This window comes from Myotis daubentonii, chromosome 21 (genome assembly GCF_963259705.1).
Source record: "Myotis daubentonii chromosome 21, mMyoDau2.1, whole genome shotgun sequence".
NCBI classification, from domain to species: Eukaryota; Metazoa; Chordata; class Mammalia; order Chiroptera; family Vespertilionidae; genus Myotis; species Myotis daubentonii.
The window spans coordinates 10,348,566-10,376,418 of record NC_081860.1 but is presented as its reverse complement, the minus strand read 5'-3'; the positions used below and the strand labels follow the sequence as shown (position 1 = coordinate 10,376,418).

Genomic DNA, 27,853 nt, shown 5'->3' with positions numbered 1-27,853 from the left:
CTTCATGGAATAGATGGAAAGCCCATCATGGTGAAACTGTGTGGCCATTGCATCGGGGAGCTGTGCAAGGGAAATGTGGCCACAGAGGAGGGGCCCTTGCCCAGCTGGGGATTCAGGAAGACCTCATGGAGTAGAAGAAACTGAGTCTTGACAGATGAGTAGGAGTAGGTCAAAAGGAAGGTCTTCCATGCTCAGCCAGCATTGCTCAGTGGTTGATCATTGACCTATGAACCAGGAGGTCACGGTTCGATTCCCAGTCAGGACACATGCCCAGGTTGCGGCCTTGATCCCCAGTGTGGGGTGTGCAGGAGGCAGCCGCTCAATGATTCACTCTCATCATTGATGTTTCTATCTCTCTCCTCCCTTCCTCTCTGAAAACAATAAAAATATTTAAAAAAAAAAAAAAAAAAGGAAGGGCCTTCCAGTTGGGGAGGGGGATGTGCAAGGGCTGGTGAGTCAGGGGCTTGGACAGTGGGGCACGGTTGAGGGTTTACCCAGGACAGTGACAGGTCCCCTGGACCCCTCTGGCCTCGGTGGAGCTGGAGCCGCGGGGCTGGGGGCAGAGCCAGCTGGGCGAGGCTGCTGCAGAGGCCGGGGTGGGCGGGTGCTGGCCTGGTTCTGCACGGGGATGATTCTAGGCACAGTGATGGGAATACGTTTGGAAAACGCTGAGCAGGAAACATTGGCAGGATTTGATTGTGGATCGGATGTCCTTGGGTGACAGGGCGGGAGGAAGGAAGTACAGTGCAAGGTTTGCAGCTGGGACTGTGGTGCCACAGAGACCCCAGGCTGAAGAGGGGGCAGGAGGGAGGGGCCCTGCAGTGGCATGTTGGAGGAAGATCTTGGCTGGATGAAGAGCTCTGGGAGTTACCAGCGTCCGGTTCATTGAAGCACTGGGCGTGGATGTGGGGGCCAAGGGCAGGCACCAGGGAACAAGGACATTCAAGAGCCAACCCTGGAGCCCAGCCAGTGTGGCTCAGTGGTTGAGTGTCGACCCAGGAATCAGGTCACAGTTCGATTCCCAGTCAGGGCACATGCCCGGGTTGTGGGCTCCATCCCCAGTGTGAGATGTGCAGGAGGCAGCCGATCAATGATTCTCTCTCATCACCGATGTTTCTCTCTCTTTTCCCCCTCTCCCTTCCTCTCTGAAATCAATGAAAAAATACTTTTTTTAAAAAGCAAACCCTGGAGAGGCTGCAGGGTGGTTGGAACGCAGCCCTGGAGCCAGCAGCCCAGGTTCAAAGCCCAGCTCCCCCACTCTTCCAGCGGGAACCTGCGCACGTTACCTCCCTCGTGCCTGGGTCCTCTCGTCTGAAAAATGCAGGTGGTGACGCCTGTGTCACGGCGACCTTGCCAGGATCACAGGCGCTGGTCATTCTACGTGCTTAGGTAGTGCCACTGCAGGCCCTTAGCTCCTGGGGGGAGGGACAGGGGCAGGAAGTGACCTTGGGGCTGGTGTGGCAGACACCCAAAGACAGGGGACCTCCACGGGGCCACGGCCACGTGCCACGGAGGCCGTGCCCCGGGGTGCCTGGGCTCTGGCAGTGGGTCCTGGCGTGCGCGGGGCTGGTGGAGGCCTGACTGCAGTGAGTGGGAGGTCGGAGATGGAGAGATGGAGACGGCGCCGCCGGCTCTTGGAAGGGTTTTGGCTGAGAAAGGGGAGGAGGGAGGCACGCATATTTCTGGGGTAAATATTGAAGGAAAAACCCGCTTTCTGTGAGGCAGAGGTTAATGGCACAGAGCTCAGGCTCTGAGGAGTCGGGGAGTTTACGCCTGGGGGCCCCGATTTCCTTAGGAAAAGCGGAGACGTCAGGAGAGAGGGGTCATGAAGCAGCCAGCCCCCAGCGGAGCGTCTTGGGTGGGAGGGTGGGAGAGCAGGCTCGCAGGTGCTGGGGCTCATGACAGGTCCCGGGTTAGGGCGCCCTGGCCAGATGGGCACCGGGAGGTCTGGGATGGGGGCTGGGCAGGGCCTACTTGGTGGGGGCGATAGCAGGGACCTTCGTGTACCTGCCCTGGAACACCGGATGCCATGAGCTGGGCTCAGTCACCCCCCTGCCCCCCACTTCCCTGTTGGGTGAGGGCAGAGTGTGCCCACTGCTCCTGGCCCAGCAGGCTGCCCTGCTCAGCGCTGGGGCAGTGCGGAGGGAGGACGTGTGTCGAGGTCGCTGGCTGCCCTCATCCCTGAGTCAGCGTCCCCGCCCCAGAGGTGCTTCTGCTGCTGCTGGCACAGCGGGTCCAAGGGTCCAGAGCGCGTCCTGGGGAGCAGGGGCGCCTGCTGAGCATCTGGGAGGCTCCCCCGGACTGTTGCGGGGCCCAGAGCCTCTGGAACTTTGCGGTTCCAGCTGAGGGAGACGGGACGGCCACCCCCGCCGGGGACACCTTCCCGGCTCTGACTGCCCTGGAAGCTGGTCGTTGCCGCCGGCCTCCTCCTGCCGGGGCCTGTGGAGGGTGAGACGTGAGGGCCAGGTCAGCCGTGCGGTGCCAGGAGCCGCCGAGGGGAGAAAGGTGGGGTGGGGCTCTGAGTCATGCCCTGCTGGCCTGGGTGGGGACCTCCTGGGTGGGGGAGGTGCTGATCCTATTCCCGTCTCACTCCAGAGGCTCCCCACTTCCGGCTGAGTCACAGGGGAAGGTGAGCCTCCAGATGGGGCTGGGGACTGAGCCGTCTCCGCATCACTTCCTGCCGATACCCCGGCCCGGGGTGGGGGAGCGGGCCCTGCGGGTGTCTCTGACATGCCCGGCTTCACATCACCCCCATCCGGCCTCCTGGGAGCCCTGCACAGCCCCCGGCTCAGGTCTGCAGGATGGAGGCAAAGGTTTCGTCCCACCTGGGAAACCGGCCACAGCCTCAGGTGGCCTGGGTGCTGGGCTGACCCGCTCGTAGGGGATAAGGATGGCCCAGCGAGGCACCCGCCATCACACGCAGCAGCTAAGAGCAGCCCCCAGGTGTGCCGGCGCCCCGGGGAGCCGAGCGCCCAGGCACCCCCTCCCTGTCACCTCTGCACAAACAGCACCCCGGAGCGAACACACAAGCACGGACAGGCCCTGCGGTGGGGCGCAGACACACACACACACACACACACACACACACACACACACACACGGGCAAGCTCAGGCAGGGCCCACACAGACGTCTGTGCTGTGACTCGAGGGGACCGGGCACACACTGGCCACCCGGGTGAGACCATCACTCAGAGTGGCACGGAGCCGGGACCAGCTCACACACATGTGCGCGCGTGGCTGACCCTCGCCTCCCCGCCTCGCAGCTGATGCCCTGAGACTGGCCTGGGCTCCGTGTGACCAGGTGCAGGCCTGGGTTGGCATCACTGGGCGCCAGCGTTTTAATTACGCAGGAGGAGGACGAGGGAGGCGCTGCTCCCTCCGCCCTGCTCCCCCGGCCGGCTGGCCTGGCTGGATTTTCCTGCAGGGCTCTGGGCTTTTGTTTTTGATCCACTGAGCGCTGGTCGTGTGCCAGACGCCGCGCCAGCAGCCAGCACTGGGTGGGTAGCGTGCGCGTGGTCGTTGGGAGTAAGCAGTCAGCAAACGTGGCTCATTATGTGTGTTGTTATTTACACGCGTAATCTCGTTCCTTCTCATAACAGCCCCATGAGGCGAGGTGCTATTATCCCCATTTTACAGATAAGGAAAGTGAGGCTGCAAGACGTTAAGTGGCTTGTCCTGGTGGCAGAGGGCTCGTGAGTGCCAGAGGCAGGATTTGAACCCAGGTCTCCGCTTCTGGAGTCTGCACTCCTGATTTGTTTTTTTTTTTGTGTGTGTGTGTGTGTGTGTGTGTGTGTGTGTGTGTGTGTGTGTTGTTTTGTTTGTTTGTTTTGGTTAATCCTCACTTGAGGACATTTTTCCATTGATTTTTAGGGAGAGTGGAAGAGAGAGGGAGAGAGACAGAGAAACATCGATGTGAGAGAAACACAGCGATTGGTTGCCTCCTGCACATGCCCTAATCAGGGCCCGGGCCGGGGAGGAGCCTGCAACCAAAGTACATGCCCTTGGCCGGACTTGAACCTGGGACCCTTCGGTCCGCAGGCCGGCGCTCTGTCCACTGAGCCAGACTGGCTAGGGCTCTTTATTTGTCTCACTGGGACTCCAATTAGGAAGCCGGCCCAGGGCAGGGGGACCATGGGGGACAAGACCTTCAGGACTTTGACTCTGGGAGGCCCAGGGCAGGGGGGCGCAGGAGGAGTGACCCCCAGAGTGGGAAGCTGTGGCGTGAGGGGCCCTTCACTCAGTTCTCCGAGGCGTTTGCGTCCCTGCACCGCGTCCCTGTGCTCCCAGTGCGCCTGGAGGAGGTGCGGGGCCCTGGAGCAGCTGGCTGTGTGGAGGGCTGGGCTGGACCCGGATGAGCAGCTGGCGCCCGGGCTGCCCCTCCAGGCGGCTGTGCTCTGTCTGCGTGACCCTTGGCAATTGCCCCCTCCCTTCCAGGCCTGAGTGGGGCCGAGCTGCCACCTGGACTTCAGCTTTTTTCTCGGATGACCTTTGACACCTCTGTATTATCTGGGCAGATGCCAAGAGCAGCCTCCTGCCCAGACTTACTAGGAAGTCCCCCTCTGCAGGCGGGCCTGGGCACAGTAGGGCCAGCCCTTGCTTAAGGACCCTGGAGGGATGCCAGCCACGTGCCCTGGCCTCACTGGCTCCTCATGAGGCTGCTGGGAGTCTTACGTTTGTTGCGTTATCCCCGTGATGCCTATGAGAAAACCCAAGCCGAGTGAGGTGACGTGTACACTGCCTTACAGAAGACCTTATGTGCTTCTCAAACTGTGGTCCTTGGGCCTTCTCCTCCACAATCACCGAGCTTGTCAAACTGCACATTTTTAGGCCCCGTCCCAGGCCCACGGCATTGGCGCTGGAGTGCCCGGCGTGGCTCAGGGGTAGATCGTCGACCCGTGAACCAGGAGGTCACGGTTCGAATCCCGGTCGGGGCACATGCCCGAGTTGCGGGCTGGATCCCCAGTGTGGGGCGTGCAGGAGGCAGCCGATGCATGATTCTCTTCGTTGATGTTTCTATTTCTCCCTCTCCCTTCCTCTCTGAAATCAATAAAAATATACTTAATAAATAAATAAATCTCCTGGGTGATTTGGCCACACCGTGCAGCTGGCAGACTGAATGGTTCAGGAAGGAGCCCTCCTGAGCCAGCCTCCCCCTGCAGACTCATTTTTTTTTTTTCAGCGTGGCTTTGTCTATGTTGCTTCATCTCTCTGAGCTTTGATCTCTTCGTTTGCAAAGTGGGGAGAATAGCAGTCCCTACCTCCTGGGGTATGTTGTGCGCATGCAAAGAGTTTATATCTACAGCACATTGAGCATGGCGCCTTCCCAAGTGGACCTCTGGTGGCCAACAGGAGGGCACTCTTGAGTGGGGGGTCAGTTCTTCGCAGGCGCAGAGCACAGAAAGGTCAGCTCATCGGCTCATTGGCCTGAGCACCAGCAACATCATTGGGACCCAACGTGTTGGGAAGTTTTGGTTGTGAGAAGCGGGAGGTTTGTGTTGGAAACGTGGCTTGAGCCTCCCAGCGTGTAAAGTGCCCATAGAAAGTGGCGAGGAGTCAGGAATGTGATGCTGGACGTAGGAGTTTAAAGAGAGGCCTTAAAAGCTCCAACTGCAGCTGCCCTGCGTGGTTTCGGCAGCCGAGTTCGGGCTCTGGAACATGAAGGCAGGACTCTCCCCTGTGCATTGCCCCTGCAACTCAGTTCCGACTCCGGTTCCAGGTGGGAGGCTTGTTGCTGGTATGTGTTCCTCCTCTTGGACAGCGAGGATGAGGTAGTCTCATTTCCCTTTTCTCCTTGGCCACTGGGAGGCTCGGCACTAGATGCGTGCGGACCTATGACCTGCTTATGGGAATCTCTCCTTCCTCACTGGAGTCGATGTTTTCTGCAGATTTGTTTTGTTCTCCTCTGCGCCCGATTTTAGTGTTGATGTTTCATTCCCTTCTTTCCTTTGTGTTTTCCTCACTCTTGTGGAACCAGGCTGGGGGTATGTAAAATCGCTCCCCGTGGAAACGCCCACAACGCCGTCTTCCCAGCCGCTCTGTTGGCATGTGGCCGGCCTTCTGCTTCCTCTGCTTCATGAGACTGTATATGTTTGCGTGGTCATAATCCACCGGTCAGTTAGGAGGCGCCGGAGGTTGGGGCAGGGTGGCTGCTTTCTGCTTGTTTTCCTTTTCATATCAGCTGCTTAGAATTTTTAGAATAATTTCTCTGCAAATCTATGAGTCACTCCAAGCACAAACGGTGCCCTGGTACTCCTCTTTAATGTATTTCTTTTTTAAAAAAATATGTATTTTTATTGATTTCAAGAGAGGAAGAGAGGGGAAGAGAGAGAGAAACATCAATGATGAGAGAGAATCATTGATTAGCCGCCTCCTGCATGGCCCCTACTGGGGATCGAGCCCGCAACCCGGGCATGTGCCCTTGACCGGAATTGAACCCGGGACCCTTCAGTCTGCAGGAGAAAGCTCTATCCACTGAGCCAGACCAGCTAGGATTCTGATGCATTTCTTGTGCATCACCCAAGTCCAACCTGTAGCATCCAAAAATGATAACGCGTGAAAAAGGAAAAGAAATTCCCTATAATCCTACCCGGGCTACCACTCTTCAGCATTTCAGTGACTCATTCTTCCAGATTTTTTTCTCTATATTTATATTTTTCCCATATACAAAAAAATAGAATCTAACAAGACATACTACTTTATAACCTAGTTTCGCTTAGTGGTATGTCATTAGTATATTTCCTTGTCATTACATATTCTATAACAATGAAAGATATTTAAAATTTATATCAAAGTACATGCACATGCCCTACCTGGTTTGGCTCAGTGGATAGAGCATCAGCCTATGGATTGAAGGGTCCTAGGTTTTATTCCGGTCAAGGGCACATGCCTGGGCTCGATTCCCAATAGGGGGCATGCAAGGAGGCAGCCGATCGATGATTCTCTCTCATCATTGATGTTTCTCTCTCTCTCCCTCTCCCTTCCTCTCTGAAATCAATAATAATAAAAGGGTACATGCACATAATTTTTTTAAGTATAGGACTTGCTGTGAAAAGCAACAGCTGCCTCGCTCTTCGGCAGTCCCAGGCCCGGTTAAAAGGGGCAACCGTTGTCACTTACACTTCTTGTTACACAGCGGTTTTCTCTGTGTACGTTAGTAAAATGCTTATATCCCTATTCTTGGCTTATCTGATTTGCTGCCGATAAGAAATAAGGCTGTCTAGCCCGGCCGGTGTGGCTCAGTGGTTGAGCGTGGACCCACGAACCAGGAGATCACGGTTCGATTCCCGGTCAGGGCACATACCTGGGTTGTGGGCTCGATCCCCAGTAGGGGGCGTGCAGGAGGCAGCCGACCAATGATTCTCTCTCATCATTGATGTTTCTCTCTCCCTTCCTCTCTGAAATCAATAAAAATATATGTAAAATATTTTTAAAAAGCAAGAAATAAGGCTGTCTAGCACTCAGACCCTTCCGCACCTCTTCCAAACATTTCCTGCACTCTCTTTGGTTACCTTTGCGGTTTAAATTAATAGGCAAAACCCTCAGTGCCTTGTCCCCGTCATCGCTGACGGTATCTGTGGCCCTTTGCTCTCAGAGGACAAGAGAGACTCCACTTCCTAACTGCCCGCGTCCCCAGCATCAGTGTCTGTCTGTCATACGCTCAGGCTCCTGAAGTCAAGGTTGAGAACATGAATGTCCTGTTTCACAGCCACAGGTCGCCCGGGCATCCTGGTGGTCACTGAGGGGCCGAGGGGTGCGCGGTGCTTGCCAGGCCTTCTCTCTGGGTCTGCACACGCAAAGGAGAGTGTGCAGTCCCTCTCCTTCCTTGTATTCTGCCACGGGCTCAAAAACCATCACTTCGTATTTTAGTTCCCGTCATTTTATTTTATTTTATTTTTTTAATCCTCACCCGAGGATATTTTCCCATTGATTTTAGGAGAGTGGGAGAGAGAGGGAAAGACAGTGAGAAACATGGATGTGAGAGAAACCCATCGTTGGGTTGCCTCCTGCACGCACCCCGACTAGGGCCCGGGCCGGGGAGGAGCCTGTAACCAAGGGACATGCCCTTGACCAGAATCGAACCCGGGACCCTTTGGTCCACAAGCCGACGCTCTGTCCGCTGAGCCAAGCCGGCTAGGGACGTCCCCGTCATATTTTGACCAGGCCTTTCTTATGAAACTTTGCTTGTTTTTCTGGGGCTTCTGAAAAAGCATCGTTTTTGCCATTTGCTTGTGTTCTGTCCCATGAAGTATGAGGGTTGATTTTCACACCCAGCCCCCCCGTACTGGGACATGGAGGTGGTTTCGATTTTTTTTTTAGACAATTAACATTCTTTTCCGTTCATCTTCGTGCCTTTGTTTCTTGCGCAGTGTTTGCGAGGCGGGAATGCTGCTCCCTGTAAGCCTGGTCCCCTTGTCCTTGGCCCCTTGCCACCCACTGCCTTGCTGACCTATGTTGGTTGGTTCTAGAAGTTGGTGTTTTGTGGGAGGGGTGGCCCCCAGCTAATGTCCATCTTCCTCTCCCCAGACTCTGAAGAGCGACCATCCTTCAGATTCCAAGCCGAAAACGTCTCCAACTACACGGCCCTTCTGCTGAGCAGGGACGGGGAGACCCTGTACGTGGGGGCCCGAGAGGCCCTCTTCGCGCTCAATAGCAGCGCCAGCTTCCTGCCGGGCGGCGAGTACCAGGAGGTGAGAGACGATGCCCGGGGCAGAGGGTGGCAGTGGGGAAGGCGGACAGGAAGACTGACCTCCTGGGTCCGGGGATGATGCAAGCAGAGAGGGGAAAGGAGTTGGGGGTGGTGGGGGGCAGACCCTCCATTCCCACATGCACACTCACCGGCTGCCTCGTTCCCCAGCTGCTGTGGAGCGCAGATGCCGAGAGGAAATACCAGTGCAGCTTCAAGGGCAAGGACCCACAGGTGAGCCGGGACCTGAAGGCGGCCTGGGCTGCAGGCGGGATGGAGGGCGGTGGTCCTGGACCCGGGACGGAAGCAGGAGTGGGAGCAGGTGCAGCCGGCTGTGGTGGGCGGGCACAGGCTTCTGAGATGGCCAGACCTGGCTTTGAATCCTGGACCAGTAGATTTGCTGCTCTGGGCCTTAGTGTTCCCATCTGTAAATTGGGGATAGTAGCCCGGCCGGCGTGGCTCAGTGGCTGAGCATTGACCCATGAACCAGGAGGTCATGGTTTAATTCCCGGTCAGGGCACATGTCCGGGTTGCGGGCTCCATCCCCCAGTGGGGGGTGTGCAGGGTATCTCCCTCTCCCTTCCTTTCTGAAATCAATAAAAATACATTAAAAAATAAAATGGGGATAGTGATGCCTGCCTCACGGTACCCACCGTGAGTGAGGATTCAGTGAGGTCATAGGCATAAGGCACCTGGGACAGAACAAGTGCCAGATAAACGTGAGCTTCCGGCAGGAGCAGCGACTGGGTGGGGACAGCAGTCATGTCCCTCTGCACATGGTGCCGGATGTGGCAGGTCTGACAGGTCCTGGTTTGGCTTTGGCCAGACCAGTGGGTGCGGGTCTCATCCAGTCCGGGGGGTTCTTCTGGAGGACTCCCCACTATTCCCAGAGGCCGCTGGTCCTGAGTGCAGCGGGGGCCGCTAAGGAGACGGCAGAAGAGCGCCGGACTTGGGATCGAGACACAGGTTCAAGTGCTGACACCCTGACTTCTTTCATTCTGCACGTAGTATCTTCTAAAAAAAAATTATATACAGTGGGGCCTTGACTTACGAGTGTCCCGACTAACGAGTTTTTCGAGATACGAGCCGTCTCTCGGCCGATTTTTTGCTTTGAGCTGCGAGCTAAACTTCGGGTTACGAGCCAGCTTCAGATACCCCACCGCTAGTTGGCGCAGCGAACGTCACAGTGAACGCCACAACATCAGCCCCGCATCGCGTGTCTCACTCGTTCACTTTAATGATTTGACATACGAGTAATTTGAGTTACGAGCTCGGTCACGGAACGCATTAAACTCGTAAGGCAAGGCCCCGCTATATATGTATATGTATGTATATGTATATATATATATAATTTTTATTATTGATTTTGGAGAGGGAGAGAGAGATAGAAATATCAATGACGAGAGAGAATCATTGATCGGCTGCCTCCTGCATGCCCCCCACTGGGGATCCAGCCCACCACCCGGGCCTGTGCCCTTGACCAGGGATTGCTCATAGGTCCAGCCACTGAGCCACCCTGGCTGGGCAGCACCTGCTCTGTGCCCAGGTGCTTTTGGACACTGGAGATTTAATTGTGAACAACGGGCAAGAGCAACAGGCAAGAATCAGTCAGTGTAAAAGGTAGTCCGGTTACACACTTCCTTCAAAAAAAAAAAAAGTGCCCTCTGAGCCAAGAGGAGAAGGCGGTGAGGGAGTGGACAGGGGGCACCTGCAGGAGGAGCAGGCCTGTGGGTTTTACTCCGAGTGGGGTGTTTGGGGAGCCACGGGAGGGCCGAGCAGAGGAGGGGCCTGGCCTGGCGTTTGTCAAGAGTGGCGGAAGTGGCCTCCATGCGGTGAGGATGAGGAAGGGGAGGTGCTGGTGGCCTGGACCAGGGAGGGAGACCTGGTCAGATGCCCGGTGTATTGAGAAGGTGGTGTCTCCCGATGGGAAAATGCCGGGTGTGGGAGGTGGGACTTGGAGGCTGGCCGGGAGGTTTGGGGCCTCAGCAGCCGCGAGGGTGGAGTTGCCATTCATGAAAAGGAAAGACCTCAGAGGAGAAAGGTTTGGGGAGCTATCAGAGGGTGGAGACGCTATTAGATGCTCTCGGAGGCTGCCCGTGAGCCTGGGGCCGGGCTTCAGGCCCAGTGTCTCCTGCTCTGGGCTGTGGCCCCCTCCCCATGTGGGCTGGGAGGGACCATCCGTTTGCACCGAGGACCTTCAGGGACCAAGGCCGCCCAAGAGGAGGCATTTCCGTGCCTCACCCCAGACGGAACTAAAGGCTGCCGGCCACAGAGCTGGCTGAGCCCCGAGGTCCCACCTACACACACTTGTGGTCCTTGGTGGGCTCAGTCGGGTCCAGATCTGAGGCCTCACCCCGAGTCCTGGCCTTGGGTCTCGGTGGTGCCCCCTGGCGGCTGGCTGGAGCCTGACATCCTGCCCCTCTTCCCCCAGCGCGACTGTCAGAACTACATCAAGATCCTCCTGTCACTCAACAGCAGCCACCTGTTCACCTGCGGCACCGGCGCCTTCAGCCCGCTCTGCGCCTACATCGTGAGTGCCCGTTCCCCCCGCCCCCCGCAGGCCCCGAATCTCCCCGATTTCGGCCCCTGGCGAAGGGCAGGTCCCAGCGAGGCTCCTTGGTACCCCTGGGCTCCAGGAGCCCGTGGCCCAGCCCCAGCTGAAGGAGGAGCACATGCAATCGCCCAGGCGCCACGGTCCTGGCTGACCCCCAGCGCACGCCCTGTAGATCCCCTCTGCCACCTGGGACTTCTGGCGCCCACCGCAGAGGTCACTGTGCCCTGAGCCCTAGGATGGGGAGGACGGCCTGTCTGACCTCTGCCCCCACCCCCTCCGAGTTGCCCTTCCCAGCATCCCCCGCCTTTCCTGCGGAGCCCACCCCTGCCCTGGTGTGCCCCTGAGCCCCCCGTCTGCTCCCCCGCAGAGTGTGGAGAACTTCACGCTGGCACAGGACAAGGCGGGGAATGTCCTCCTGGAAGATGGCAAGGGCCGTTGCCCCTTTGACCCCAATTTCAAGTCCACGGCCCTAATGGTTGGTGAGTATTGGGGGCAGGATGGCCTTGTTGAGGCTCCATCGGGGGGCGGGGGGTGATGTGCAGGTGTGACCTTGGGCTGCCCTGGGGTTCCTGCTCCCTCCTCTGTGCACCCCAGTTCCTGCTCCCGGTTCCTGCTCCCTCCTCAGTGCACCCCAGTTCCTGCTCCCGGTTCCTGCTCCCTCCTCTGTGCACCCCAGTTCCTGCTCCCGGTTCCTGCTCCCTCCTCTGTGCACCCCAGTTCCTGCTCCCGGTTCCTGCTCCCTCCTCTGCGCACCCCAGTTCCTGCTCCCAATTCCTGCTCCCTCCTCTGCGCACCCCAGTTCCTGCTCCCGGTTCCTGCTCCCTCCTCTGTGCACCCCAGTTCCTGCTCCCGGTTCCTGCTCCCTCCTCTGTGCACCCCAGTTCCTGCTCCCAATTCCTGCTCCCTCCTCTGCGCACCCCAGTTCCTGCTCCCAATTCCTGCTCCCTCCTCTGCGCACCCCAGTTCCTGCTCCCGGTTCCTGCTCCCTCCTCTGTGCACCCCAGTTCCTGCTCCCGGTTCCTGCTCCCTCCTCTGTGCACCCCAGTTCCTGCTCCCAATTCCTGCTCCCTCCTCTGTGCACCCCAGTTCCTGCTCCCAATTCCTGCTCCCTCCTCTGTGCACCCCAGTTCCTGCTCCCAATTCCTGCTCCCTCCTCTGTGCACCCCAAGTGAAGTGGGCAGGGCTGGGGTCATTGCAGGCCTGTGTGGGGGGAGGAGGCCCCGCCGAGAGGCTGTTCCCATGGGAATGTTTTCTTGGCAGATGGCGAGCTCTATACTGGGACAGTCGGCAACTTCCAGGGGAATGACCCGGCCATCTCCCGGAGCCAGAGCCGCCGCCCCATCAAGACCGAGGGCTCCCTCAACTGGCTCCAAGGTGAAGCCCTCCCACCGCCCACCCATGGGCAGGCCCAGGGGCCCTGGGAAGGGTGCCCCCCCCCCGCCCCCCCAGGGCCTGAGAACAGAGTCTCGACTGTTCGGGATTCCTGGGCTGACTCTGTGTTCCTTGCCGGCTCCCACAGACCCAGCGTTTGTGGCTTCGGCCTACATTCCCGAGAGCCGGGGCAGCTTGCAAGGGGACGATGACAAGATCTACTTTTTCTTCAGCGAGACCGGCCAGGAGTTTGAGTTTTTTGAGAACACCATCGTGTCCCGCATCGCCCGCATCTGTAAGGTGAGGGGGGGGCCCCCCAGAGCCCCCAAAGGCTCCCCCGGTCCGGGGTCAGGAAAGGCCAGGAGGTCCTGCTTCTGTGACCTTCTCTTGTCCTCCGGGAAGAACGGCTTAGCTCACGGCCTTTACATCAAAATACCTCGTATTGTTTTCTCTTATGCGAACTACAGAACAGGAACTCGCACACAGATATCACACGATAGAGAGGCAGCATAGCATCGCGGTACAGAGGCGAGCCTCTGGCGCCAGGCTGCCTGCTGCTCAGCCAGCCCCTGCTGGTCGTGTGAACCTGGGCACACCCCCCACCTGCTCAGTTACAGCTCCTGGGTGTGTGCAATGGGAGCAAGAACCACACCTGACTCAGGTTGTCGTGTGGACTAAATTAATCCACATAAAGCTTTTAGGCATGTGGTTGAATATTATGTTATACTAGAGGCCCGGTACACGAAATTCGTTCGCGGGGGGCGGGGGTGTCCCTCAGCCCTGCCTGCACCCTCTCCAATCCAGGACCCCTCGGGGGATGTCCGACTGCCCCCTGAGGAATCAGGCCTAAACCGGCAGTCAGACATCCCTCTCACAATCTGAGACCACGGGCTCCTAACCGCTTGTGTGCCTGTCTGCCTGATCCCCCTAACTGCTCTCCCCTGCTGGCCTGATCCCCCTAACTCAGGGGTGGGCAAACTTTTTGACTCGAGGGCCACAATGGGTTCTTAAACTGGACCGGAGGGCCGGAACAAAAGCATGGATGGAGTGTTTGTGTGAACTAATATAAATTCAAAGTAAACATCATGACATAAAAGGGTATGGTCTTTTTTTTTTTAGTTTTATTCATTTCAAACAGGCTGGATCCGGCCCGCGGGCCTTAGTTTGCCCACGGCTGCCCTAACTGTTCTCCCCTGCTGGCCTCATCGCCCTAACTGCTCTCCCCTGCTGGCCTGATTACCCCTAACTGCCTCTGCCTTGGCCCTGCCACCATGGATTTGTCCAGAAGGACGTGTGGTCTAAGTAGCATATTACCCTTTTATTAGTATAGATTCCTATCGCCCCATCATAAGAAGTGACCATTTTTAACTTTCTAGAAGGTTCCTTGCTAATCTTTTTTTTTTTGCATATGTGTAAATACATATATTTATATTGCAAAAAAACTATTTACAGCCTGGCCTGTGTGGCTCAGTGGTTGAGTGTTGACCTAGGAACCAGGAGGTCACGGTTCAGTTATAGTCAAGGGCACATATCCCGGTTGCGGGCTCGATCCCCAGTGGGGGGCGTGCTGGAGGCAGCCGATCAGTGATTCTCTCTCATCGTTGATATTTCTATCTCTCTCTCTCCCTCTTCCTTCCTCTCTGAAATCAATAAAAATTTTATATTAAAACAACAGCAACAAAAAAGACTGTTCGCAAACACGACTTGCACTGTAAACGCACTTCTTCAGCTGGAAGCCGTGACCTGTGTCCATGTTTGTAGGGAGACTCCCCTTGGTCCTTTTTGGTGGAATTTCCCAGAAAGCAAAGCACTGGTGTCCACTTAGCCGGCTGATGCACCTGCACTTTGCCTCCAGGTGTTCTTGATCTTTTTTTATTTTATTTTTTATTGATTTGTTTAGAGAGAAAGAAAGGGAAAGGGAGAGAGAGAGAGAGAGAGAGAGAGAGAGAGAGACATCCATGAGAGAGAATCATGTATCGGCTGCCTCCTGCACGCCCCCTACTGGGGATCGATCCCGCAACCCGGGCATGTGCCCTTGACCAGGAATCGAAGCTGGGACCCTTGAGTCCACAGGTCGATGCTCAACTACTGAGCCACGCCGGTCGGGCAATTTTTTCTTTTTTTAAAAGATATATTTTTGTTGATTTCCAAGAGGAAGGGAAAGGGAAAGAGAGATAGAAACATCAATGATGAGAGAGAATCATGGATCGGCTGCCTCCTGCACGCCCCCTACTGGGGATCGAGCCCGCAACCCGGGCATGTGCCCTTGACCGGGAATCGAACCGTGACCTGGTTCCTAGGTTGATGCTCAACCACTGAGCCACGCAGGCCGGGGTGGCTGTTCTTGATTTTCAGTGGAGCTCAGGCCTGGCTGTGGCTTGCCCGTCCTCCCTGCTGTCCGTCTCAGCTACTGTAGGGGAGGGGGCAGTGAGGAGCCCCCGCCCCCCACCTCAGTGCCTGAGCGGCCTCTCTGCCTCCCGCAGGGAGACGAGGGCGGCGGGCGGATCCTGCAGCAGCGCTGGACGTCCTTCCTGAAGGCCCAGCTGCTGTGCTTGCGGCCCGGCGACGGCTTCCCGTTCAACGTGCTGCAGGACGTGTTCACGCTGAGCCCCGGCCCCGAGGACTGGCGTGACACCCTCTTCTACGGGGTCTTCACGTCCCAGTGGTAGGTCCCCCGGACCTGGCTGGGGCTGGGAGGGTGAGGGGCGGCTGGGGCTGGACCCGGGAGCCCGCCTCACCCTGAGCCCCGGCTCTCGGGTTAACGCCACTTCTTGTGTAGGCACAGAGGGACCACGGAGGGCTCTGCCGTCTGTGTCTTCAGCATGAGGGACGTGCAGAGGGCCTTCGACGGCTTCTACAAGGCGGTGAACCGGGAGACGCTGCAGTGGTACACCGTGGCCTACGAGGTGCCCACGCCCCGGCCCGGCTCGGTGAGCACTGCTCCCTGCACTGGGCGGGGGGGCCCGGGAGATGGGGGCCTCTCCCAGGCTGGGGTCACTTGGTTTCTCGAAGTCTGTCACGGCTGTTTTCTCATCTTCGAAGTGGGGACAGAAGCCCAGGCCTGCTTGTCCCACTGGGTTAGATGGGACCGTGACTGTTGAATGCCTTCCAGGCTGTGGGGGGTGAGGGGAGGGGAGGTGTGCCCCCATCAGGGCACTCACAGCACCTTTGTACTTGTGTGCTCACGGGGCCTCCCCCTGGGCTGTGAGCGCCTGATTTATTTGAGTAATAAATGGCCAGGCCCCAAGAAAGAGTTTTCTTCTTTTTAAAAAAATATATTTTTTGCCGAAGCCGGTTTGGCTCAGTGGATAGAGCGTCGGCCTGCGGACTGAAGGGTCCCGGGTTCGATTCCGGTCAAGGGCATGTACCTGGGTTGCGGGCACATCCCCAGTGGGAGGTGTGCAGGAGGCAACTGATCGATGTTTCTCTCTCATCGATGTTTCTAACTCTCTATCTCTCTCCCTTCCTCTCTGTAAAAAATCAATAAAATATATTTAAAATATATATATATATTTTATTGATTTCAAAGGAAGAGAGAGAGAGAGAGAGAGAGAGAGACATCAGTGATGAGAGAGAATCATGGATCGGCTGCCTCCTGCACGCCCCACACTGGGGATCGAGCCTTCAACCTGGGCTGTGCCCTGAATGGGAATCGAACCGTGACCTCCTGGTTCATAGGTCGATGCTCAATCACTGAGCCACGCCGGCCGGGCTAGAGTTCCTTCTCCTTTCCTTCCAGCCTGAGGGGCTTCCCCAGGGCAGACCTGAGCCAGGACATGGGCGTGTGGAGCACATCTCAGCATTGCCCTACTGGGTGCTCATCCCCAGCCCTCGAGCCTCATCGGAGGAGGGTCACTCCTGGGTACCAAGTCTCAGGGCTCTTGCAGAGAGAATCAGGCCCTAACTGTGGGCACCTCATGCCCCCCCACTAGGATGCTCACAGAGCAGGCGGTGTGGTTGTGCTGCTCGAGGCCTGGGGGAGGGGCTGGGAGCATCACAACAGGGACACTGGCCAGCGGGGCCCTTGGGTGCCCACAGCCTGGGCTTTGCCCTGTGGCTCCACAGACCTGCTAGTGACATGCCATGGCTTCCGAGGGTGGGCGTACGCCCTGCCGCCCCGGCGGGATCTGCGGGGACCCCCTCCTGTCCCATGTGTCGCTGGCCTCACGCCGCCACCTTCTCCTTCAGTGCATCACCAACAGCACCCGGGAGAGAAGGATCAACTCGTCCCTGCAGCTCCCCGACCGTGTGCTGAACTTCCTCAAGGACCACTTCCTGATGGACGGGCAGGTCCGCAGCCGCCTGCTGCTGCTGCAGCCGCAGGCCCGCTACCAGCGCGTGACCGTGCACCGCGTGGCGGGCCTGCACCGCACCTACGACGTCCTCTTCCTGGGCACCAGTGAGTATCTGCAGCCAGGCTGGTCGCGGAGGCCAGGGGCGTGGTCTATGTTGGGGGCGTGGCCGAGGGGCGGGGCAGGGCCCAGGCCCGGGGGCGTGGTCTAGGCTGGGGCGTGGTCGAGGGCGGGGCAGGGCCCAGGCCCGGGGCGTGGTCTAGGCTGGGGCGTGGTCTAGGCTGGGGCGGGGCCTAGGGCGGGGCAGGGCCCAGGCCTGGGGGCGTGGTCGAGGGGCGGGCGTGGTCTGTGTTGGGGGCGTGGTCGAGGGCGGGGCATTGCCGCGGCCCGGGGGCGTGGTCTAGGCTGGGGCGTGGCTGAGGGCGGGGCGCGTGGGCACAGGCTCCGCCCAGGGCCTGAGCACTGTTCTTGCTGCAGAGGATGGCCGGCTGCACAAGGCGGTGGACGTGGGCTCCAGCGTGCACGTCATTGAGGAACTCCAGATCTTCTCGCCGGGGCAGCCCGTGCAGAACCTGCTCCTGGACCCCAACCGGGTAAGCAGGCGGCAGAGGCCGGTCAGCGCACGTGGGGTGCCCCTCTGCTGATAAGCTGTTAGAAAGTGAGTGCCCGGGCCCTAGCCTGTCTGGCTCAGTGGATAGAGCATCGGCCTACAGACTGAAGTCTCGAGTTCGATTCCAGTCAAGGGCATGTACTTTGGTTGCAGGCCCCTCCCCGCCTGGGCCCTGGTCTGGGTACGTGCAGGAGGCAACCAATTGATGTGTCTCTCTCACTTCGATGTTTCTCTCTCTCTGTCTCTCCCCCTCCCACTCTCTCTAAAAATCAATGGAAAAATATCCTTGGGTGGAGAGGATTTAAAAATAAATTAATTAAAAAAATAAAGAAGAGCCGAAACCGGTTTGGCTCAGTGGATAGAGCGTCGGCCTGCGGACTGAAGGGTCCCAGGTTCGATTCCGGTCAAGGGCATGTACCTGGGTTGCGGGCACATCTTCAGTGGGAGATGTGCAGGAGGCAGCTGATCGATGTTTCTCTCCCATCGATGTTTCTAACTCTCTATCTGTCTCCCTTCCTCTCTGTAAAAAATCAATAAAATATATTTAAAAAATAAAAAATAAAAAAAATAAAAAAGAAGAAAGTGGGTGCCCAGGGGCATGGGAGGAGGCCCTGGGGGAGTGGCTCAGGTTGGGCACGCGAGCCAGGGGTGGCTGTGGGTGGTGGCCCGGGCCGCTGTGCCTGCCTCTGATCCCCGTGTCTGTGCAGGGACTGGTGTACGCAGCCTCATACTCGGGTGTAGTCCAGGTGCCCGTGGCCAACTGCGACCTGTACCGGAGCTGCGGGGACTGCCTCCTGGCCCGGGACCCCTACTGCGCTTGGAGCGGCAACAGGTGCCGTCGCCTCAGCCTCTACCGCCCAGAGGCGACCTCCAGGTGAGAGTCCTGAAGGCCTTCCCCCGTCCATCCCTGTGCGAGGCCTCAGAGCGCCTTCCCCGGGCTCTCTGAGAATCCCCCCCCCCCCCCCCCCCGCACAGCTCCGTTTGCGTCCACTCTCTTGGTGTAATTATTACTTTTTAAATACTAGAGGCCCGATGCACAAAATTCCAGCAAGAGTAGGCCTTCCTTCTCCCGGCTGCCGGCACTGGCTTCTCTCTGGCACCTGGGACCTGGGCTTCCCTCACAGCCCCAAAGGCGTCCGGTCTAATTAGCATATTGCACTTTTATTATTATGGATTTTTATTGATTTCAGAGAGGAAGGGAGAGGGAGAGAGAGATAGAAACATCAGTGATGAGAGCGAATCATTGATTGGCTGCCTCCTCCACGCCCCACACTGGGGATCGAGCCCACAATCCGGGCATGTGCCCTTGTCCCGGAATCGAATTGTGACTTCCTGGTTCATAGGTTGACGTATTTTAAGTGAAATCAGGACCTGCCCCATTTGTAGTGTCCTTGTTTAAAAAAGAAAAAAATTATTTGAAGTGGCCTAGTCAAAATAATACATTTTTTAAAAAGTTGTTTTGAAAATGACTTGAGTTATAAAATGTTCGTATAGAAAACTTAGAAAGTAGATATAAGCCCAATGAAAACATAACTACCCCTAAACCCACCACCTAGAGAGAATCACGGTGAGAATTTGATGTCTACCCTCCCAGACTTTTCTATGTACGTGTAAAATAAAACAGCATGCATTTTAAGTGGAAACAGGGCCTGCCCCTCTTGTCGTGTCCCTGCTTCACACAGGGGGGCCCCAGTGCCAGCTTCCTATTTCACAAAACCTCATGTGACTACACACATGGACACTGGGAGGGACACGCCAAACGCGCTCCTTTCATGGTCCCTGGATGCTGGTTTTTACAGTGTTTTCAGCCTTGGTCCTTGTTTGAATCGTTCTGAGGTTCTTGGTTACATTTTATGCAACAAGTCGGTGTGTGGGCATGGATTTGAGAGAGACAGCTATCTGCCCCGTCTGGGTGGCTCAGATGGTTGGAGGGTCATCCTGTACACCGAGCCTGTCAAACTCAAAGGCTCACACAGGCCCAATAAACAAGGTTTAAGTGTATGTGGCCGCAAAAAAGCCAAAGCTTCCATGTTCATAGAAATGTAGGTTTATTTCGATAGAGACATGCAAAATACAAAGGGCTGAAATAAGAGCGATCATTAACATGAAATAATAGAACATTTTAGTAAAAATTGCCGAACCAGTTTGGCTCAGTGGATAGAGCGTCGGCCTGCAGACTGAAGGATCCCAGGTTCGATTCCGGTCAAGGGGCATGTACCTTGGTTTCGGGCACATCCCCAGTGGGGGGCGTGCAGGAGGCAGCTGATCGATGTTTCTCTCTCATCGATGTTTCTTGGTCTTTATCCCTCTCCCTTCTTCTCTGTAAAAAATCAATAAAATACATTAAAAAAAATAATAATATTTTTTTTCTTGAACATTCACTTACCAGACACTGAGTAACGGCACAAATGAATAAGTGTAACGCAGATACACCTATTTTTCTTGTTCTCCGAAAGCGAAATATTACCTGTTGGACACACCAAACAAGTCAGTCCAGGGCTAACGATGTGCCCATCGGCTGCTAAAATATCCGCTGCTGGTATTAGTGGAGAGAAATGGTGCGCCTGCGCGTAAGGCGCGTTAGGGAAATGAATGCAACATGACGATAGTAATCAGTCATCAGCGAACGCTGTAGTTCGTTTATTAATGATTATGTATAACAGGATATTGTAAAAATTAAGTCATGAAATTTCTATTAAAACGTCTCTTACATACCGTTATACTGGCTGGGCTGCAAAAATATTCGTTGTGGGCCGTGAGTTTGACATGCTTGCTGTACACCAAAAGGTGGTGGGTTCAATCCCTGGTCAGGGTGCGTCCGGGAGGCAACCAATCGATATTTCTCTCTCTCCCTCTCCCCTCCTCTCTCTCTCAAATCAATAAACATCCTTGGGTGAGGATAAAAAAAAAAGAGAGAGGCAGACAGACACACAGCTATATACAGCCAGGTGTCCTTCCTGTGTCTTAAGGCTTTTACTGCTTTTGTAATGCAGGGGAGTATTACAGTAACTTTTACTTGAAATAACTACTGGGAAACAGGAGGTGCTGGCCTGCTTTTTACCCCTGCTCTGGGCCTGCTGGTCCCTGAGCCCCGGACCCTTGCCTTTCGGGCTGCACCTGGGGATAGGGGTGCAGGCCCACGGGGCACCCTGGCCTATCCCAGGCTCTCTTTGTTCCTCAGGCCGTGGATCCAGGACATTGAGGGAACTAACGCCAGGGACCTCTGCAACGCTTCCTTCGTCAAGTCCCGGGGTGCTGCACCGGCAGGTAAGGTGCCCGTCAGAGGATGGAGGGAGGCAGGGGCCAAGCTGCTTAGAAGGCTCCTGAATTCAGGCACTGGCGGGAGTAAATGCCTGTCCTCCCGTCCCCGTCCCTCCAGCCTGCAGGCGAGGCCCTGGGAAGTGGAAGTCACTATCCCCGGAGTCCTCAGAGTTGCCACGGTGGCCTGATGGGCGCTGCCCAGCGGGAGGTGGGTGAGCTGGGGCTGTGGTGCACGCCAGGCCCCCTTGGCCCCACATCTGTGCCTCTCCTGCCCGCAGGCGAGAAGCCGTGTGAGCCAGTCCCGTTCCAGCCCAATACGGTGAACACCTTGGCCTGCCCCCTGCTCTCCAACCTGGCGACGCGGCTCTGGCTGCACAACGAGAAGCCCGTCAATGGCTCGGCCTCCTGCCGGGTGCTGCCCACGGGGGACCTGCTGCTGGTGGGCAGCCAGCAGGAGCTGGGGGTGTTCCAGTGCTGGTCGCTGGAGGGGGGCTTCCGGCAGCTGGTGGCTAACTACTGCCCGGTGGTGTTGGACACGGCGGCAGACCGGCGCGTCAAAGGGTCCGTCGTCATCAACACGTCGAGGGTGAGCGCGCCCGCCCACGGCAAGGCCAGCTGGGGCGCGGGCCGGTCCTATTGGACGGAGTTCCTGGTGATGAGCGTGCTGTTCGTGCTGGTCATCGTGCTCCTGATCCTGTTCTTCCTCTACCGGCACCGCGACGGCATGAAGGTCTTCCTGAAGCAGGGGGAGCGTGCCAGCGTGCACCCCAAGACCCGCCCGGTGGTGCTGCCGCCCGAGACCCGGCCGCTCAACGGCGTCGGTCCCCCGAGCATCCCGCCGGACCACCGAGGCTACCAGGCCCTGTCGGACAACTCCCCGGGGCCGCAGGTCTTCACGGAGTCCGAGAAGAGGCCGCTCAGCATCCACGACAGCTTCGTGGAGGTGTCCCCGGTGTGCCCCCGGCCCCGGGTCCGCCTGGGCTCTGAGATCCGGGACTCGGTGGTGTGACAGCTGACCTCCGGAGGAGGCCACCCTGGCTTCGGAGCGCCCTGGATGCTCAGAGGCATTGGCTGGACGCTGCCCTTGTAGAGTCTGGCTGGACACGGTGCTGTGCCCAGCCCCCCGGGGTAGCGGGGCCCTTCAACCGGCCCCGTTGGAGGAGTGAGGCCCCTCCAGCCCAGATGCCATGGCCCCGCGGAAGATGGGCGGGCGCCCGCCTAGGTGGGCAGAGCAGTGCTCCTCATGTAAGCTGAGCCTTTTGTGTAAAAAAAAAAAAAAAAACACCACTGAAAATGTGAAATAAGAATGATGCCATGGGTACGGCCGCTCCAGCTCGCAGCCCCCAGCCTCGGGGTCTCGCCCTGGTTGGGGTTTTGGAAACCTCCACCGTGGTGAGTGGAGACAGAGCTGGGAACCTCTGCCTTATGCTACTGCCACAGGCGGCCCGTCACGGCTGGGCCGGGGGCCGGCTCCGGCTCCGTGGGTCCTGCCTGGCCACTGGCCAAGTTGTTACGGCCACCATCCCGTCACCTCAGGGACCGAGGGCCACGCTGGCACTGCGGCCCTCACGAGGCCTGGGCTCGAGCCACCCCTGGACCTTTCCGGCCTGTATCAGGCCGTGGCCACGTGACAGCGGGCAGCGTGAGCTCAGGAGTTCGGACGATGTTCACCTTTCCCTCGGAATTCTAGGAAGAGACTGTTGTTGGCCGCCTTCCTGTCCAGACTGAAACCCGTGTCCCCTGTCCCGTATCCACCCAGCGCGTCTCGGCACCCAGTCCCCCTTCACTCCCACACTTTACCTGCCTCCGATCTAAGGGAGTTGACGCTGCCCAGCACAAGGGCCTGAATTTATGTGGGTTTTATATTTTTTTTAAGTCAGATGCACTTTACATTTGTTCTGTTTTTTTGTATTTTAAATAAAATCTCAAGAACTGAAATTGAATCGTAGCCCTTCCTCTTAAAGGACTGTTGACCTAGCCATGGCTCGGTGGGTGTGGCTCAGTGGATAGAGTGTCGGCCTGCAGACCAAAGGGTCCCGGGTTCTATTCTGGTCAAGGGCATGGACCTTGGTTGCAGGCTCTTCCCTGGCCCAGGCCCTGGTTGGGGCTCATACAGGAGGCAACCAATCGCTGTGTTTCTCTCACATCGATGTTTCTCTTGTCGTTCCCTCTCTCTTTCCTACTCTCCCTAAAAATCAATGGATGAGGATTAACAAAACGAAATAAAACAGATATAAACTGACTAAATTAACTAGAAGGGGAAAACAATTTACTAAAGTAAAAATGAAAAATAAAAAAATGAAAGAACTGTTGCTTTTTGAGGTTGGTCTAATCTTCTGAGTTCTGGGGGTTCTGAACTTCCTGTTGCCAGGGGCCAGGGGTCAGGGGACCAGAGCCAGCCCGCCTGTCTGCCGATATCTCAACCTTTTACTCTGGTCAGGGGTCGGGGCACAGGGAACAGGGTTTCTATTTAACTCTTAAAAATTCTTTTTTTTATTTTTAAAATGCTCATACAGTAAATACTTTTTAAAATATATATATATATATCTGTGTGTGTGTGTGTGTATATATATATATATATTTTTTTAATTGATTTCAGAGAGGAAGGGAGAGAGAGAAACATCAGTAATGAGAGAATAATGGATTGGCTGCCTCCTGCACACCCCATACTGGGGATCGAGCCCACAACCCAGACATGTGCCCTTGACCGGGAATCAAACCGTGACCTCCTGGTTCATAGGTCGACGCTTAACCACTGAGCCACGCCGGCCGGGCTACAGTAAGTTCTTTTTCCTTTTGGCAAACGGCTCTATAATGTTACTGTAGAAATTCATGTCATCACCACCACAATCAGGATTCAGGGCGTTCCCTCCCCCACGGACCCCTCATATTCAGTGCCCCCCTCTGCCTCCCTGCTGGCCCCTTCTCCAGAAGTTCGTCAGTCCCGGGACAACCGGAGTCTCCTGGAAGTCCAGCCCTTCCTCATAACCAGCATTCCCAGCGTCACACCCAGAATCAAAACGTCTTAACCTTTATTACTGATGAGCAGAAACACAGAGCGGTGACAACGGCAGTGAGAAGGGGCGAGGCACTGACTGGGAGCGCCCTTCCCTGCCTGGGACAAGACTGCGCAGTGCCAGCTCCACCGGGCCAGCTCGGCCGGCCCTGGCAGCACAGGCGGAACCTTGGCCACGGCTCAGCAGCGTCAAGGTTATTGTACGGCGGCTGGGAAACGAGCTCCTGTCACAGGACGATCTTGAAGGAGCTGAACAAGAGAACAGTGGGTTTGATTCGCTGCTGGAAGAGGAGGGTGAGGACTAAACCCAAACGTACCCACCTCTCCCCCAAGACCCTTTGGAATGGGCTGTGTCTTGCGTCTGTCAGTCCCCTTTGGGAGAAGAGCTACCCTGAGATATTCAGAGGAGGCGGGGGTGGGGGGGCTTTCCCTGGCACCCTCCCCCGCCCCCCATAATAACATCCTAGACCCAGATGCCACAGGCGGGACCACTGTCATACTTGGCGAAGTCCGGTGAACGGGAAATAACGTGCTGGAACTCGGAGAGATTGATGGTCCCGTCCCTGTCGATGTCGGACTCTTCCAGGATCTGGGCAAAGGGAGAGTGTCAGGCCCAAGCCCTCCCTTGGCTCCCCGGCCCGGCCCGGCCCGGCTCGGCTAGGGCCGCCCTGCGGGGCCCAGCTGCTCACATTGTCAATGAGCTGTTTCATCTCGGAAGCACTGAGCCGCGTGTCCTCGCCCTCTCCCGTGAGGCAGTTCACGAGCTGGCTTAGGTCTTCTCTGTTCAAGGTTCCATCATCATCGAAATCTACAGAGCAGACACGGGAAGCCATGGCTGACCCCAGCGCCGGGCAGCCCCACCCAAAGGACACCCCCCCCCCCAAGGCCCTGTGCTCCCCTAGGCTCCCCCGGGTCCTCACCGAAGATGCGGAAGGCGTAGTGGGACTTGATGTCCGGCGTTGCCGTGTCACTGAACACGCTGAGGAGGTCCAGGAAATCCTCAAAGCTCAAGCTGTCTTGGGCCGGGGAGGTCGAGAAGACCCTGCAGATGCGCTCCCTGAAGGGGTTGGCCTAGGACAGCAATGGCGAACCTTTTGAGCTCGCCTGCCAGCATTTTGAAAAACCCTCACTTGACTCTGGTGCCGGGTCACAGATAGAAATGTTTTGATCTTTGCAACCATAGTACAACAAAGATTTATATTCTTGATATTTATTTTATATATTTAAATGCCATTTAACAAAGAAAAATCAGCCAAAACCGGTTTGGCTCAGTGGATAGAGCATCAGCCTGCGGACTGAAGGGTCCCAGGTTCGATTCTGGTCAAGGGCATGTACCTGGGTTTCGGGCACATCCCCAGTAGGGGGCGTGCAGGAGGCAGCTGATCGATGTTTCTCTCTCATCGATGTTTCTCTCTATCCCTTTCCCTTCCTCTCTGTAAAAAAATCAATAAAATATGTTTAAAAAAAAAAAAGAAAAATCAACCAAAAAATGAGTTCGCGTGTCACCTCTGACACGCGTGTCCTAGGTTCGCCATCGCTGGCCTAGGAAGAGAGCCTCCATGGACCGGAGGGGACAGTCCCTGAACCCGCACCATGAGCGCAGGCTCGGGCGGAGAATGACCAGTCCTTTTCCGAAGGCAGGAGGATGAGTGCCATCGCTGGGGAGGGGGCAGGGATGGCTACTGGGAATCAGAGGTTAACCCACAGGTAGGCCTGGGGGCAGAGAAGGAAGAGGCGGGCATCCTAAGCCAAGAGAACATTTAATTAAACACGTGTTGTGCCCTAGCCCGTTAGGGTCAGTGAACAGAGCGTCGGCCTGGGGACCAAAGGGTCCTGGGTTTGATTCTGGTCAAGGGCACGAACCTTGGTTGCGGGCTTCTCCCTGGCCCGTCAGGGCTTGTGCAGGAGGCAACCAATTGATGTGTTTCTCTCACGTCGATGTTTCTCTCTCTCCCTCCCCCTCCCTTCCACTCTCCCTAAAATTCAATGGAAAAATATTCTTGGGTGAGGATTAACAATAAACAAATAAATAAATAAATAAATAAATAAATAAATAAATAAATAGCTCCAGCTGGTTTGGCTCAATGGATAGAGCGTCAGCCTGTGGACTGAAGGGTCCCGGGTTCGATTCCTGTCAAGGGCACATGCCCAGATTATGGGTTTGATCACCAGTAGGGGGCGTGCAGGAGGCAGCCGATCAATGATTCTCATCATTGATGTTTCTCTCTCTCTCTTCCCCTCCCTCTCTGAAATCAATAAAAATATATATTAATTAATTAAAATAAACACCTGTGTTACAGGCACTAGGCCAAGCCCCCTGCATTTTCACAGCCCTCAGGAGAGGCAATCAGCCTCTGGAAGAGGGGAATCTCAAACTTGAGGGCAACTCAACTCCTCTTAAAGGACAGAGCTTCTTTTGACGCGCCAAGAATGTGTTCCTAGAATCCCGATTTGAAAAACGCCATTCCAGATCATTCCGCTGGGTGATTTGGGTAAAACCCTCGCCCCCTAACATCCACATTAAACAGAGGAAAGAGCAGAATGGGACAGTGACCACCTGACAGGGGGGTGGGGGGGGGTGGGGGCTGGCACCTTGAGCTCTGGAAGGCTGAAGATCTGCTCCAGGGACACGCGCGCCTGCAGCGACTCCTCCATGCTCCGGAGCTCCAGCGGCAGCAGCTCACAGAACCGCCTGTGGGCTCTGGCACAAGCAGGGGAACCTGTTGGCCCACTTTCCCGTGTGTGTGTATTACCCGTTACACACCAGGTGAGGCGCCAAGCGATGCACAATGTCTGAGTTACCAGGCTTGATAAGCCAACGGGAGCTATGTCTCAAGACAGGGCAGGCTGGGAGTTCGTTCTCCCAATGGGTATTTGCTGAGGACCTACTGTGTGCCAGGCCCTGAGCACACAGTAGGTCCCGGAGGGGTGGAGAGGTTGGGTTTATACCGGAGCCAGAGGTTGGCTCCGATGAACTGGGAGAGATGAGCAAAACTCCAGGGATCTCCTGCTCCTCAAGGCTGAACGGAGCCATCTCCTCCCCGGCCCCACCTCCTCGCCACTGGGATGACTTTAGCCAAGGGAACCCCTGGCCACCTGAAGCTGGCAAGTGGCTGGAAAGGGGGTTCCCGCCCCAGTTCAAATCCTTTCAGGGGATGGGACAGTCTTAGGCAAGTTGCCGGACTTCTCCGGACCTGTGTCCCTGTCCCCTCCCTCCCTCCCTTCCTCCCTCGGGAGGATTAAAGTCGGTAACGTAGGCTGGTTTAGCACCGTGCTTGGCACCGGGCAGGTGCGGAAGCAGCGTTAGCGGTTACTGTGTTATGTGGGTAAAGCTGGGACAAGGAACCACGCTCCCCAAGGCTTCTCTGGCTTTGCCAGCCGGCGGTCAGCCGAGAGCCACAGCAGCCCCCGCCGGACCGGGGCTGGAGGTTCTGTGATGCAGAAGTCAGGGGAGCGCAAGGGCAAAGGGCGCCCGACTCTGGCTGCAGACAGCACAGCTGGGCCCCCAGAGCGGGCGGGGCGCAGCCCGGGCTCGCGGGCTGGGGCGCGGGACTGCGGTTCCGGCTCAGCCGCTCCCTCCAGGCGGCCTCAGTTTCCCCGGCGGTAAGACAGGGGCCCCCCGAAGCCGTCTCTAGAGGGTCCCGGTGGCGAGGTTCAGGACAGCACTTACAGGAGGATCTCCTGCTTGGTCAGGAACGTCAGGTCCTGGAAGGCAGGCAGGACCGAGGTCAGCGGGCCGCCCGGAGGCCGCGCCCGCCCCGCCGCCCGCTCCGGGACCCGTCCCCGGGCCGCAGCCCGCGCACCTGGTACTCGGCCAGCAGCTCCTTGGACAGGCGGCTGCCCGAGCCCCCCATCGCCGCGCCGCGCGCACAGTTCCGCCAACTCGTCTCGGGACTCCGGCAACTTTCTCACTTCCGCCCTCGGCCGCGTCACCGCCCCGTCCCCACGGCAACCGCCCCTGCGGGGGGCCCCCGCCCCCGGGCCCGCCTCCTCCTTACGGCGCCCAGAGGTTCCCCGCGGGGCCCAGACGCCCGCTCCCGGCTCTGGGCGGTCCCTGGTGAGCTGG

At 57.1% G+C, this 27,853-nt stretch overlaps 2 protein-coding genes across 5 annotated transcripts in view; one reads left to right on the top strand and one right to left on the bottom strand.

Annotated features, from left to right (window-relative positions):
- Window positions 1-22,709, top strand: part of SEMA4B (semaphorin 4B) — a 45,800-nt gene extending 23,091 nt beyond the window's left edge. For 2 of the 4 annotated variants that reach the window (XM_059678057.1, XM_059678059.1), the window contains 13 exons: window positions 8,524-8,687; window positions 8,855-8,917; window positions 11,115-11,213; window positions 11,605-11,716; window positions 12,498-12,611; window positions 12,757-12,908; window positions 15,092-15,273; window positions 15,388-15,538; window positions 16,797-17,007; window positions 17,378-17,493; window positions 18,218-18,384; window positions 20,692-20,782; window positions 21,055-22,709. In XM_059678057.1, the coding sequence (XP_059534040.1) occupies window positions 8,524-8,687; window positions 8,855-8,917; window positions 11,115-11,213; window positions 11,605-11,716; window positions 12,498-12,611; window positions 12,757-12,908; window positions 15,092-15,273; window positions 15,388-15,538; window positions 16,797-17,007; window positions 17,378-17,493; window positions 18,218-18,384; window positions 20,692-20,782; window positions 21,055-21,780 (2,348 nt within the window). In that variant the 3' untranslated portion in view covers window positions 21,781-22,709. Of the gene's footprint in view, window positions 1-8,523; window positions 8,688-8,854; window positions 8,918-11,114; window positions 11,214-11,604; window positions 11,717-12,497; window positions 12,612-12,756; window positions 12,909-15,091; window positions 15,274-15,387; window positions 15,539-16,796; window positions 17,008-17,377; window positions 17,494-18,217; window positions 18,385-20,691; window positions 20,783-21,049 lie in introns of all 4 variants that reach the window. The other 2 variants (XM_059678056.1, XM_059678058.1) reach the window with 2 other exon arrangements.
- Window positions 22,710-23,786: 1,077 nt separating this feature from the next.
- CIB1 (calcium and integrin binding 1) lies at window positions 23,787-27,804 on the bottom strand. Its single transcript, XM_059678081.1, has 7 exons — window positions 27,591-27,804; window positions 27,458-27,492; window positions 26,380-26,488; window positions 24,708-24,858; window positions 24,477-24,595; window positions 24,288-24,376; window positions 23,787-24,036 (listed from the first exon to the last, which is right to left on the bottom strand). The coding sequence occupies exons 1-7, from the start codon at window positions 27,639-27,641 to the stop codon at window positions 24,015-24,017; spliced, it is 576 nt and encodes a 191-aa protein (XP_059534064.1). The 5' UTR covers window positions 27,642-27,804; the 3' UTR covers window positions 23,787-24,014.
- Between the last annotated feature and the right edge of the window lie 49 nt (window positions 27,805-27,853).